The 14526-nt window shown below is 40.2% G+C and overlaps 1 protein-coding gene across 1 annotated transcript in view; it reads left to right on the forward strand.

Annotated features, from left to right (window-relative positions):
* Nucleotides 1-14526, forward strand: part of galnt18b (UDP-N-acetyl-alpha-D-galactosamine:polypeptide N-acetylgalactosaminyltransferase 18b) — an 81005-nt gene that overhangs the window by 23974 nt on the left and 42505 nt on the right. Inside the window, 2 exon segments of the mRNA XM_053420800.1 lie at nucleotides 8941-9136; nucleotides 11822-11988. Coding sequence (XP_053276775.1) covers nucleotides 8941-9136; nucleotides 11822-11988 — 363 coding nt within the window.

Below are 14526 nucleotides of genomic sequence, written 5' to 3' on the forward strand. Positions count from 1 at the left end.
TCCTTGCACTTGCAGCTGAAATGGTGACGGCAAGAGTAAAACAAAAGTTCAGTCATAAAGAGATGAGAGCACGAGCGTCTGTAAGATAAGAGCAGTTTTATCTCAACAGTGTTTCTGAACTGACACAGAGCCGGAACACTCTTCATCAGCTCACCTGTCAAGTTGAACTAAAAAAAGACCGTCTTTGAACACGGCTTCACATTTAAAGAAGTCTGTGTTAAAGGGGCCGTCTGTGTCAAACTGTTACTAAATACAAATCACTGTGTTTTTCCATTAACCTCCTTTATGTCAGTAGATTAAAGAGACACAACGTTGTGAAGTGGAACAATGTAACTTTGAGTTGTTCCTGTTGAAAATAGAAAAGAAGTAAGAAGCTGAGACTTTCACCACAAAAGTATAATTTATTTAAAGAATCTATCTTCATCGCTGTTCGTTTGAAAGTATTGGAGTTGCCAGCACAGGATCCTGCAAAAAAATTGAACTTGAACAGTGCTGGGCCCCCAGCAGTCGCACACAATACAAAACTCTGCACTTGTTAGGTGCACACAGGCAGCAGCCGATTTGTTTGCCAATTTTTAACTGGGAGAATAATAACATTTTTAGTGGTTCTCGTTTGGGCTTCAATACCCAATAGTTTTTCACCAGTGAATGTTTGTGTGTTTGTGTGTGTGTGTGTGTGTGTGTGTGCATCGATGAATTCTCACCAAACTTAGTGTGTGTACTACTTAAGAGTTACATGATCCACTTCTTGAGCTGATTGGTTGAGGGCGTGGGCGTATAAGTGCTTGTTGCATGAATGTTAACCGTGTAAGCCTTATCCTTGAGTTAATGCTGAATCCTGCCTGCCTGCCCAAGACTGTAACAGCTTTATGGATGTTTTAACGTCCACTGACCTATAGGATTCCTCTGGGCGCTGCTGATGGTCAATCTAACTGTGACGGAGAGAGAAAGACAGAGAGAGACAGAGAAAGACAGAGAGAGAGAGACAGAGAGGCAAAGGCCGTTGTTGTGTTTTTATTTTCTCTGCCTTTCTGGCCGGTATTTACCTTGCGCCTCTGACGGGGTCCCTGCTCTGACCTCCTCCTGTTTTGCTTTGGGTCCCATCCGCGCAAATCTCGAAGGAGCAGGCCCGCTTTCAACTTTTTAAAGTAAACTGCTGATCTCATGAATTAGTGAGCAGCCTATAACTATAGGATGCTCACCTGCACACCCAAATTTGCTATCTGCACACACAGCACTCTTCTCTCGCTCCTTTTGGGGATGGGGATGTCTGAGAGGGGCTGGCAGAATTGGCAGGTTATCAAAGGGGTTGGCACCCCCCCCCCCCCCCCCACGCCTCATCCACCTACAAATCTCCTACTGCATACAGGTACATGCGAGCTCAGGTTAAATTATTTTGTAAAATGAACACTGATTATAATGGAAAAGAGACTGGAGCCCTGATAACTTCCCATAGTTCTTCAGTATCGTGATTATTAATATTAGAACTATGCAGGAAACAGCTAGAATGGTGGTAATGCATCTGGAAAAATGGTCAAACGTGTCTGTGGCAGAATGTTTGGGGATTTCCTCACTATTGTTTAAACTGTCTTGAACCTGAAGAGTTGTGTTAAATAAATGATGAGGCTGACCGCGTCTTTGATAACAAGTTGTAGAACCACCTGTGTCCTGAAAATTTCATGTGGCTGATTTGTTTTGTCGATCAGATATATATTAGGTCTTCTCCTCCTTCCCTGTCAGTGTGAATATACGATGAATACTCTAACTGCGCCACAGCGTTTGATGTTTCGGCGTCATGCTCCGCTCTCATTAAGCTGGATGTAAAATGACAAAACCACTGAGGATGAATTTCAAACTGTCTGCTTTAATTGAAGGGCATTTACAGACAAAGGAATCAGGAGAAGCACTGAAGCACTGAGAGGAGTCATTTAAAAAAATGTATCTGGTCCAACAAAGATCCTCATCTGACTTTTACTTTTAGTTTGTGGTTGAATAAGACCGAGAGAAGCTGCCGATATTAATATGGTAAAACAGAAGTTAACTGTAGTTTGGTTTCTGTAACAGCATGCATTTTATATATTGTGGGGATGGTCAGAAATGGTTTGGCTGTTTACATCAACCCTTGAAATCATGTTCTTCTGGTTTGATTAGAGTATTAACTTATCATTTCTATAGTAGATGCCAATAAGTGTTATAACCTTTTACATTAGCCAATTATTTATTGTTTGTACATGCTACAGGCAACTAAAGCTTGATCCCAGTTTCCCAATAATTAATCAGATTAAAAGTTAAGATTGCACTTAAATATCTACACATATTAAGTGCTTAGTATTTTAGAAAGTGTGATGTAAAGAGCTTTAGTCGAAATGAAATTAATTGATTATCAGCTATATCATATTTCTCAGTTTCCTCCCTCAAACATTTTTATCTATTAAAATAAATCACAAACCACAGCTGTTCTATAAAGACTATGAAGTCTGTTTGTGTGTGATGAAAATATATTTCGTACAGCTCTTACATTTTTATTAAGAGTTAATATGAACTTGATAAAAATGGTTTTAAAACTTGAACTTTAAATGGCAGAATTAAATCCCCCCTTTCAGTACCACGGATAGCACCACCCGTCCAGTCATGTCAAAATATAGTTTTTACTTCACTTCAATATTTAATAAAAAAGTATCTACTATTTCCTTATAAGTTACATACTCAATACTAGGGCTTTTAAAAAGCCGACAGTGAAAGTCCATATCTATTTTTTCGATTCTTTTCATTCATGCTGGATGCTATTCTCGATTCACAGCGTCTTATTTGAACATGTTTTGAAGATATTTTGTTGAATTAGCATTAATCGATATGAGTGGGATACATTTTGTCCCCTCTGGTGCTGACAATAATTCAGCAGAGGCCGGAGTATAAACCCATCCTCCTGGTATATGACTTAGAGTAAACACTTCACCAGGGGACATAGATCGCTAATTAGCTTCTTAGATTCAGCACATTAAGGAACATGTAAACGTATATATCTGCAAATGTGGCTTAGGTCTGGTTTGATGTTGATGTTTTCTTCATTCTTCAGTTCCACTAACAACAGGAAGTCTTTTCACGACTTGTGCTTCAGCTACAGATCAAGTTTCTTTCTTCTCTTCTCTGCGGTGAACATTGCAGACTGGCAGCAGCTGTCAATCAAACATCCGACACCTACACACACAGAACAAGAGCATTGCTGATGTTTCCGCAAAGTTCTTGTTTTTCTTCTTTTTGATCATGGAAACCATTGAAATAAATATAAGCTGACATTATTTCTGAGGACACAAAGGGATAACTGCAGTGCTCACCTCAATAGTTCATGTTTCTGGGTGAAAGTTAGTTCAAAAAGAAAACTTTGGTTAATTTACCTGCCGCTTACAGTAGAGATTCCTCTTAAACCTGTATTTAACCTTAATGGGAAACACAAAATTGTGAAAACATTTATTTAAATTGTGTTAGAATAATTTCTTTTTCTAATTTCTACATTATCACTCATGTTATTTTAATTAAAGCTTATCAAGAAGAACATTTGGGTTCAGGACAAAATATAGACTTACACAATTCTAATGGCCTAACGGTAAAATCTTTAATTCAAAATGTGGTGAAAAGCTTCTTCAAATGTTAATCTTTAATCACTGTGCCTTCAGTTATGCTTAAGTATACACTTAGTTAGCTTTAACTAAGGTCAAGAAGCTTCATAAGATGGAATTTACAACGAGTTAAGCATTCAGAGGCTTCAGGGAAACCAAGTTTAGTCAATAAATGACAATAACTAAATTCACGAGCAAGGAAAATCTAATCCCAAATCTCGTACGCATCTCAGTCTCTCAGCGCCATCTCTTATTTTTACTCTAAGGTATATTTATTCTGAGCCAGCATTGCCTTTATGCCTTCATCAAAAGTATATGTCTGATCAATAGACATGAAAAGTCTTCATCAGCTGCTTCGGATGTGCTTTCATTTTCAAACGACATCAAAACACAACACATGCTGGTCTGCAATGTACCGGAAACACTGGCAATGATCCATTATGTTACTGTGCCTTCAGGCTATAGCATGAAGACACACAACATTACCTGTTTTCACCTTGTACCTACATTCTGTAGAAAAGCAACATAGACACAAATATATATATATATGGACAACAAACACAATTTTGTTATTTTGACACAAGACAAATAGAAGAGATTTAGCCCTAGTTGAGTAAATACCCACCTTGTAACTCTTAAGTCCTGAGGTGTGCATGGTTGGTTGAGTGAGGATCTTCTACCTCCAGCCTCTGTTTGTCAGTAAAGATCCTCTGACTGACATTTGACCTTTTCATTGATTTTCACTGAAACTGTTACATCGGCCAAATGTTTCCCTCCGACCTCCGAGGATAGAGCGTCGGCTTCAGAGTAACCAACAAGTAAAGAATTCAGGCTTACAGCATCTTTGTAAAAGGTCTGCATCTGAACCGCCGCGAGTTAGCATAGCACGAGACAGGGTTATCTAATGATGTGTCGAGATTGATAATTCGAAATATTTTCCTCTGGACTGCCAGGAGGGGATGAATAAATGTAATTTGATGGAGTCTTTTTGCGTCCTGGGCAGTTTCATTACCCTGGACTTAACTTTCATGAGATCCAATTTAATAATTTACCATGGGCTGCCGTGCATTTAAAAACAAAGCTAACGTAGGGCCCGGAGGTTTGTTGTTCCTCCTCAGTTTGTTCCCCAGCAGTTTTTGTCTTTGCCTGTGTTAATGACAATGAGTGTGTGCACGTTGAATGTGCATATTCTCCTGCGCCTCTCTCTCTCTCTCTCCTCTGTGGCAGACAGTCGCCTTGCTGTGCTGTGCACGCAATGGAAGCACACTTAGTGCTGCTATCCACACACGCCTGGAGTGCTGCTGGGAAGCTTAGGGACTACTTTCTCTGTCTGCACGCACACACTCTCACACATGCACACACCAGTTTCTGCCTCAGGTATTTGGCAGCGCTTTGCTTGAGTTAGCACCAAGGTTAGTTTGCTGAATGTGTACTCAAGAGGAAACGCTTCTCCAGACAGCGAGGTTACGTAAGTCACATGACCTGCTTGATGAAAAAACAGGTCATGAAACAGTATTTTCTTTGATGTGAGCCATGACAAAGGTTGCACTAACATGCTTGCCGGACATCCATTGTATGTTCTGACACGGACACGACATGCTAAGCAGACAGAGTGGCCATGGTTACCTCGTCCAAACAACACTAACCTGGTGTAACCGCGGCTTCAGGGATTCACTGCTGAGCGAACTGTCTCTGAGGCTTAATTAATCCCCACCACATGAATGGGCCTTCAGGCAAACTTGCCAGGACTGAAAGACTCAGAACTTTTTATCTTGTCCTCAGTCTAATCACAGCGCTGCCTTCTAAAGAGCTGAGGCACTTTTCCTCTGCTCCGCGGCAGAGAAACTTTGACAGCTGTGTTGAATGTGAGCAGCTGAAGTCTTTCCGCCTCGGGCTTGAAACGTTCATGCTGCACTTTTTCTCTCAACTTGGATGTTGGTTGACTTTTTGATTTGATAATGTTTCACAGAATTTTTTTTTTCAGCATTGTTAATGTAAAATTCATTTTAAAAGATGAATAAATGTGGTCCACATTTGGTTGTTGTAAATACAGATTTGGTTGCATGGTTTTTTTCTTTATTGTAGCTTCACGCCTTAATAATCATATGAATCAGTTTGGTTTTACAAAATTTCACAGTAAGTTTTGTACCTCAAGCTCTGAATATATTAGTGTTAGCTATTCAGTCAGGCTGCACACAATTTAGAGCTTAAATTTATATGGAGACTATCACTTCAATCTAACATTATGTCAGATTGGAGGCCATCTCCTTCATAGGACGTGGTCTTCGCGAGCTGCAAAGACTGCAAAGACCAAACTGAGAAGAGACGGCCTGGTCTGCTGAGGCTTTCTGTGATTGCCGTCACGAGCTTGTGCCGCCCCCTGCCTAGCAACAGGGCAGAGGTTGAACACAACAAGAAAGTCATTTTCCCCCCTTTTCTTTTTACATTGGTTCCATCAGCTGTTGGGTTGAATTGAAGCATGATACTAGCATTGGACGTCTCATTACTTGCTTGTGCCATTAGCAGAGATTGGTTCGGCCCCGGAAGGGATCCATCCGTTGGAGCCTTTATTTCTCAGGGATGAAAGGAACCATTTGAAGGAGGTTTTGTAAGCTCAGACTTGCTACTATGAAGCAATTGGTCTTCAAATGCAGCCTCTGAAGGATGCCCCCCCATCACTCACCTGCCTCTTATTATCTGTGATACTTCCATGTCTCTCATGCCTCTCTCCAAGATGGTCTTTGTTTCCTTGTGCATTCACTGCTTTATATTGTTTATCATTGTGTTTGCTTCTATGTGCTTTTGACTTCAATTGTTTCCCTGCTCTTTTTTTTCTGCCACACTCCTCCTTGCTTTGTTTGCATTTTTGGACTGCTTACCCATTCATGACCTTTAGGACTGTCAGTGAGGACTTTTTGAACCCAGCCTTGCCTCCAGTGAGTTCTCTGCCTCAGAGTCTTTGTCTTCTAGTGAAGTGATGAAGCTTGTAAAACCTCAACATGTCTTGTCCACCTTCGCACTACCCTGTTAAAACTTACTTTACAGTATTCCAGTTCTAACTTACATTAGATCACACATTGTACGTGGAACTGTACTGATACATCCTAAAATAGTAACTTACTTCTCAGATTCAGGATGCCATCAGGATATCTTCACATAAACATTGGCAGTTCTTTTTGTTTTGGTTCATAATGTAACCACCTCACACCGGCCTCCATATTGCTGTCTTAGTTCTTATTTGGCTCACGCAGTTTGTCACTCGCATTTTAAGACAATCTGCTCATGAATATTAACCTTTCCCAATCTGCTTAAAAACACACACACACACACGCACACACACGCACACAACTTAACCGTATTCTCTGCATATGGGCTGGAAGTTCTATTCCTCCACTCTTCACAGTTATGTTGTGGGTATTTGAAGATTATAATTTCATGTTCATTTGTCATTGTTTAATTTCATGCCAGAGATAGAAAGATTTTAGTTGCAGTCACGAGTGTCTATTCCTCTGTAATCTGATCTCACCCTTTTTCATCACATTTTTATCACCGTCGTTCTTGTTGTATTTTATTAAGCTCACAAGAAACAGATGTTTTTTTATATTTGGCAGTTTGGGAATTATTCTTGATAATTTCAGTCTGTTAGCAAGAACATGAAATATGACAGCTTCATAATGAACCTGGTATTTTTGTTATTACCTTATACAGTTTCAATGAGGTTTCCTTAGATACAATTTTCTACTGATTAGAATGTTTTTAAATAACAGTCTGCCATTATTATCCATGATATCAAAGTCTCCTTCACTAAGGTTTTTTCAATCAGATATATTGTTATTAAAAAAGGTTCACTGATTCAATCGCAGATCTAGAATGTTGGTTGATTATATGTCCAACGTCTGTGCACAGTTCCGGATTCAGTAAGGTGCACATTTAAGTCACTCACTGTTTTCTGTTTGCTCTGCAGCTTTGAGCAAAGCCTCACATCATTGAATGTATTGTGATAATTGTTCCTTGTTCATGGACATTGTGTTCTTCAAAAAAGCTTAGCAAAAATAAACAACTCTAACAAATTGAGCTGGGGTAAATGTCCCCCCTTGCCCCAACCCCGGATCCACCCCTGCTGATTATTTCCTTCTGTTTTCAGTAGTATACATTATATGAGGTTACATTTGTTTATGTACACTAAACAAAAGCAACAATCTTTGTGACCATTCAGTCCAAATCAAAATTTCCCATCTTCACTGAATCATCCGCCGCCTCTTACTTCCACAGAACAGACATATCAGTGTGTTGTGCATCCACAGTAAAGCTTTGCGATGTTCAAGTGTGACTGTGACATGTTGCATAATGTCCCAACAGCTACAAGGACTCAGTGAAACGGCTGCATTCATTAAAAAAAACTGTGAAAAGCTTGTTGTGCTGTTTTTCATTTATGGAACAAAGAAATACGTGTCCACATAGATTTCGCAAACAGTAACTCTATTTATGCAGGTGCAATTGTCTTAACCTGTGCATGTACTCTTCATGATGATACCACTTTGTCTTTATCTGCTTTCTCTACTGCATCCTTAGCATTTACAGCACCAGCCTGTGGGTAAAGCTCCCCGACTCCCTGTCGGCTGTTACAATGTTTGCTTCCATAAAGTGCATTAAAACATCTTGGAAGCAGGACAGAATTTTTAACAGATGCTACCAGTGTATTTTATGGAGTCTGGACATGAACTGAGTCCATCAATAAGGACCATGAGCAGTAATGTTGTCACACTGAGCTAGTGTTTGTTAAATGCCTCGGCTCGCTGCGCCGTCACTGCTGCTCGGCCGTAAAATGAGTCAGGACTGCTCTCATTTTCAGAGCTCTCAATATTAAAGGGGTTCTAATGCACTGCGAGAAAAACACGGAGACGGCGACAATGATCACACTTTAAACTTGATTAAAGGAAGCTGGTGTTTCTCACTCTGGAGATAGAGTTGAGGGAAATTCAGTTCACTTTCCGCTCTTTGTGTAGGTCAAAGAGAAAAGTCTGCTACAGAACAGTTCACGCCGCAGCTGCTGGGGATTGAATCTTTTGTTCAAGGGCACAACAGCTTCTCGTCATGCTTCTGTAGAAGGACAGCCAGTTAGTCCCTGTAAAGAAACCCCCTCACCTGCGACCTGCGTACTTACATTACAGCGCAAGGAAAAAAGCATTTATCAAAGTGATTTGATTAGCGCCATCATTTATCCCCATTCCTGAAATGTCACCTTACGCTCAAGCTCACCGGCAGGTTGAGAAGCCGTGGACCAGACAAATACTAATGCCATTTGTCTTGCTCTGCCTCCTAGAGACTCCAGGGAGGGGAGAGGAAAGTCAGGCGGACAAGTCCTTCTCTGATTCGTCGCTGTTCGCTCACTGGGGTCAGGATCTGAGTCCGGAGAACCGGCGAGTGGCGCTGAAGATGTTCCAGTACTACGGCTACAACGGCTACCTCAGTGATCGTCTCTCTTTAGACAGGCCGACATCTGACCTGAGGCCTGAAGGGTAAGAGGGAAGGTGGAGTGGTGCTCAAACACTGTGTCCTTTTTATATAGCAGCACACACTTCTTCTACACTAGATACTAACAGTAACCTGTGATTGAGTAGATCAATTATATCACTGTGGTTTTCTGACATAATCTGAATTACGGATTAAAAATCATTAAAGGCAGATTTTTTTCCTCACTTTGTGGTTGAACTGTTATTGAAATACATTGAGTGATACATTGTGAGATCAGTTAAAAAATATGTTTTGTGTCCACATAGGATTTTTCGTGGAAATTTTCTCTGTTCTCTTGATTTTATGTTTTACTATAATAATGATTTTAATGATCCAGGAAAGTATGGCTAACACTAATGGTACAGCATCACATTCATGACATCACTATGAATCTGTGCTTTGAGCTAAATGCTAGCATCACAATACCAAAATGCTGATGTTACATAGACATTATGTTTATACTACCCAATTAAAATCCTCTTAGTTTCACATATTGTGACATTTGTTAATTAAACACAATGTGCAGCAAAGGCTTATGGGAATCTAATCAGTTTTGCAGGTTGTGGTGACAACACTAGGGAATCAAGTCGAGCGATGTGCAACAAACGTATATTGACAATTCAAGAAAAGCCAAATGATTTAAATTTAATAGGATTCAAGAACAGGAGATCATGTGCCACTAGCAGATTTTTTGCCACTTCTTCAAGTAGATGAGACAGCAGTTGAGATACTATGATCAAATAGTCACCAAAGTCATGATGATTCATCCTCTGAGACACTGAATGTCAGAAGATTTTGGTGACTCATTCAAAAGCTGATAGGATGTTTAAGTCTGGACCAACTAGCCGACCAACGAACAAACATTTATCAGTTATTACCAGAAATGTTGTAATGATCAGATATTGAAAAATGTCACTGCTGCTCATTATGCAACATTGACCCCGATGTTCCCAACATACCTAGAGCTGTTCAAGTCATAGCTGGCTCGACATAACCAAGGATGTGTCTATAAACTGTCACACAATTGTGAATTCATGCCCATTACACCGTCATTTCCCAGAGCCAGCTGTGTCATCTTCAAATTGCTTGTATTGACTCACCAACAGTCAAACAGTGAATGGATTAACTGCTGTACAGATGGAGAAATTCTTACATTTGTGAAGCTGGGATCAACCTTAGAGTTTAACGGTTTCTTCCTCGGGTCCACCCCACCTAATGTCCTGGAAATTGGTTCATTAGTTGTGGAGTAATCCTGATGTCAGACAGACAGACAGCAAACAAATGGTGAAAACAACAACTGCAGTGGAGAGTATCAAAATAGCTTATTAGTTATATGTCAAACAAGTAAGTTACTAATGATTTTGGCTCTAGCATCAGTGGATATACTCGATCTACCCCTCGACTGCTCTGTGTTTGTTATTGAGTTCTCAGGACCTTAGAGCTCACGAGGCAGTTACCTCACAGAAAGAAGGAGAAAAAACATTTGTTCCCTTTAAATCACTGAGTGAATCTAATTTAAAACCAACAACAGATTTTCTTTCGCCTATAGCATTCAGTAGAGCTACCTGCAGTTGAGTTACTTATATGTGGACTGATGAAAACTCTTGATAGACTTGATTAGGGGTCCTTCTTCTTCTCAGATCCTCATGGCTGCCTGAAGTCGGCCGGACAAATACATGTGCATCATATCTGCAGCTTATGAATTAATGCACATGTCCTCGTGTTGTTATTTATGCACTGCGGGCACTTTGATCAACTAAGTCCTTCACAGGGGATTTTCCACACCATCATGCTGGTTGACTGCGACACAGATTTTTAACCAAGCTTTCATGTACACATCACCAAGGTTACGGCAGCACACACTGAGACATCTTGGCGCAAACGTCTCCGCAGCTCAAAGATCTGCAGGACGCTCTCTCCTCTGCACATCCCTCCCCTCACCCCATCCATCCACACTAATACTGGCTCTGTTATCCAAACTGTTCCAGGGATTATTATCAATCACACACCTTGTACCAAATGTAGCACCACGTTTTGTCTGTAGTTAGAACATGCTGTTTTCAAAGCAAGATGTGGTAATGGCCTTGGCAGGTAAGCTGTCAGAATCCGAAAAAATGAACTCTTTACAATGAATCTCATGGTCATATCAATAAGATTATGATAAAACAATCAACATACTTTAATAGAGGAGATTTTAAAACGCATTCATGCCATTACAATCAGAAAACATGATATCTGATTCAAACACTTTCATCCAGGCATTACCTCAAGCTTTAAGGTCATACTTTTTACAGCATTCTCTTTCTGCATTTAAAAACAACAACAGGCATCAGCTGCCTCGAAGAGGTGGTTGGACTGCTGATTAAAAATGAAAATGTCAGCATGTAGCAAGAAACAATATCTTGAAAGGGAAAGTCAGCTTGAGTGTTGGCAGACCTGACCACACAATCATTCATTTACTCCCCCACAACTATTGCAGTAGCACAATATTTTATTTCACGATTTTTTAACTTTATGCCAATCTATGAATAAGGGGTCCTGTTCTCATCTGCCCAGTACCTGGGCCAGCATGAAAAGCCGACATTGCCCTACTTTCTCTGGATCAACGTCAATTTTATCTGTGAATACTTTTACCCGAGATGCAGCTCTAAACGTAGCCTCACCACAAATTTGTTGTTTGTCGTTCACAGGTGCAGAAACCTCACTTATCCTTTAAACCTTCCTCAAGTGAGCATAGTGTTCATTTTTGTGAACGAAGCCTTGTCTGTCCTCCTGCGGTCCATTCACTCTGCCATCAACAGGACGCCTTCCCATCTTCTTAAAGAGATCATCCTGGTGGATGACAACAGCAGTAACGGTAAGCAGCACCATTTTATAATACAGCAGTTAAATTCCTGTGTTCATTTATGGCACAAAGCGCCTCAGTTATTTTGGTTTGTTTAAATGCACAGTTTATGTGGCATTGTAATAAGAAATGTACTCTGTATTTAAAGTGTTTGCAAGGTAGTGAAAGTGTAAACGTTAATTAATCAGTGTGATTATCTTTTTCAAGACGGGTGTACAAATGTATGTCCCTTAAATTCATTGAATGGGTCACTTCACCAAAATCGACCAATATCTAAATATAGAAATACAAACATGAAAATGTTGCTTTTCCCTTGTGCTATCTAGCCATTTAGATGGTTAGATGCAATTTGAGAACATAGTATTGTATTAATGTCTACTTGGACACTCTAGATCCCCCCAGCACAATATTTCACTGGAACCCCTTTCTACGGAAAAATAGCCCCTTTAAAAACTGTCAGTACTATGTGGCAACCATACGCAACCTCTGTAGCCTCACTGGCAGGCTCCCCCTTGTCTCTGCTTGTCAGAGTTTCCAACTCATGGAGCTACCTTCAGTGTTTAATCTCAGCCATAAAACTGACATGTTGAAAATAGAAAGTCTGCTTTTGTTTGCGTGAGGGGTGGTGAACGTCCAGCTACTGGGTCATATGTGGCCTATAGCACATTTCATGAATATAAAAAGAGAAACACAGATACACAAAACTAATTCCTGTGACAGCAATATTTTTTTCTTTGATAAAAGACAATAGAATAGTAGACGAGCATGTCCTAGATGGTAGTCCCATCTGGTTGTAAGCTTGCAGGACACATTCAGGGTAAATGAAACTCACATGTCAGCCTCACTGTTTTACAGCTGCACCGCAAGCATCATGGCAACTGTCTGAAAAACAAGAAAAACAAATGGTTCAGTTTTCAAGGGAATTTTGAGAAAATATAAGAATGCATAAATTAGAAACCAGCTCACCCATCACCCAGCTAGCCATTATTGTGCATTTCATATATTGCTGAGGGAGGGACATGATGTATGTGATGTGATCTTTAAAAGACATGTGTGGTACTGCACAACCAGGGGTTAGGATTTGTTGGACAAAGTTGTTTTATGGCAAAAAGCTGCGAGTAGCATCATGATTACTACCATCTGACATCCGCCAGTTTACCAAAGAGAAGCATAACTTAGTGTGATTTATGTTTACAGTAATTTAGTATGGCCCTTGAATGACGTTATAAAAATTGAAATGGCCCTTGGCAGGAAAAAGATTCCCCACCCCTGGTCAACATCCTTTGGAAATTAAGAATTCAGGTTTTGGAAAAATTTACAAAGATTTTCATTGTTAAATCTGTCTGAGTTATCCTTATAAACTCTGCATTAAATGTAATGTGTGTGAATCAAGCTTGGAATCCCAGAAAGTAATATTCAGCCGCGTTATGCCACAGGAATCTATAGTTTGCATATCGTCGCCTCTTGTGAGGTGAAATCTGTATCTGTGTTATGCGTCTCTCACGGCCTATAGACTCCTTACATGTTTTTAATTAGAGGCTGTGTTCACTGGATTTAACCGATAGATGAAAAACATTAATTAGCTGCAAAGCCAGGATATTTTTCCCGAGGCAGGTAACAATCCAGCAAGGTGATGGAGTGTTTGCACATATCTTGTCCGCATTTGCAACCCTAATTCACACATTTGCATGCGTCGGATGTAGAGTAAACAGTATCGGGATTAAATGATTTCCAGAATATGCTGAAAATGTAAAAATGCTGAGCTACGTTAACTTGTGATTGCTGAGATGACTGATGAGTGAAAATACTGATAGGTGAGTCCTCTGCCATGCAGAGCACAAGAACTAAACTCCACTTATACGTGTGAACAGTGTTCGACTTAAACTGCATTACAAAGGTAGAAAGCAGGCTATAAAGGCTAACGATACTGTGCCAAGGCCATTTATAGGAAATAGAGTTTTAAATGGGCTGTGCCGCTTGTAAAAAGGACTGAGACAACCATTACGGGCAATCAGCATCGGAAATACTAGAACTGGGGAGAAGATGTTTACCATAGTCAGTAATGCAAAGAATATAGTGCGGCCTGTAGCTTTCTGGAACACAAGATAGTCATTGGTTGTCTCTGTAACTTATTTCAAAGCACTGGAATATGAATGATCCTTCTCCTACAGGAAATTTTCAACCAGAAAGTTCAATATATCTGAAGTTAACCAATTATTAAAAAATCTAAATTTGCGAACCCTAATGTTTACTTTCACTCCTTCTAACTCAGGCGACATATCACATCATGTCTCATAATAATTCATATTTCACCAGATAATTGAGAGCTGTTGCCTTCAGCTCCTTCAAACATCCAAATCCTGCACTGACATTTTGCTCATGGCATTTCACCCTGTTTGCCTGGGCACTCTGTCACAGTGCGACTGATGGGCCCAGTGTTATCATTATAACCATGACTGTTAATCTTATCTGTGCTAAATGTCGTTAGCCTGTTGACCCGTGATGCTGCTGAGATTGTTGAAGGGGGTCATCGTCCACAGCCAACCTCCC

The sequence above is a fragment of the Pleuronectes platessa genome, chromosome 1, assembly GCF_947347685.1.
Source record: "Pleuronectes platessa chromosome 1, fPlePla1.1, whole genome shotgun sequence".
NCBI lineage: Eukaryota > Metazoa > Chordata > Actinopteri > Pleuronectiformes > Pleuronectidae > Pleuronectes > Pleuronectes platessa.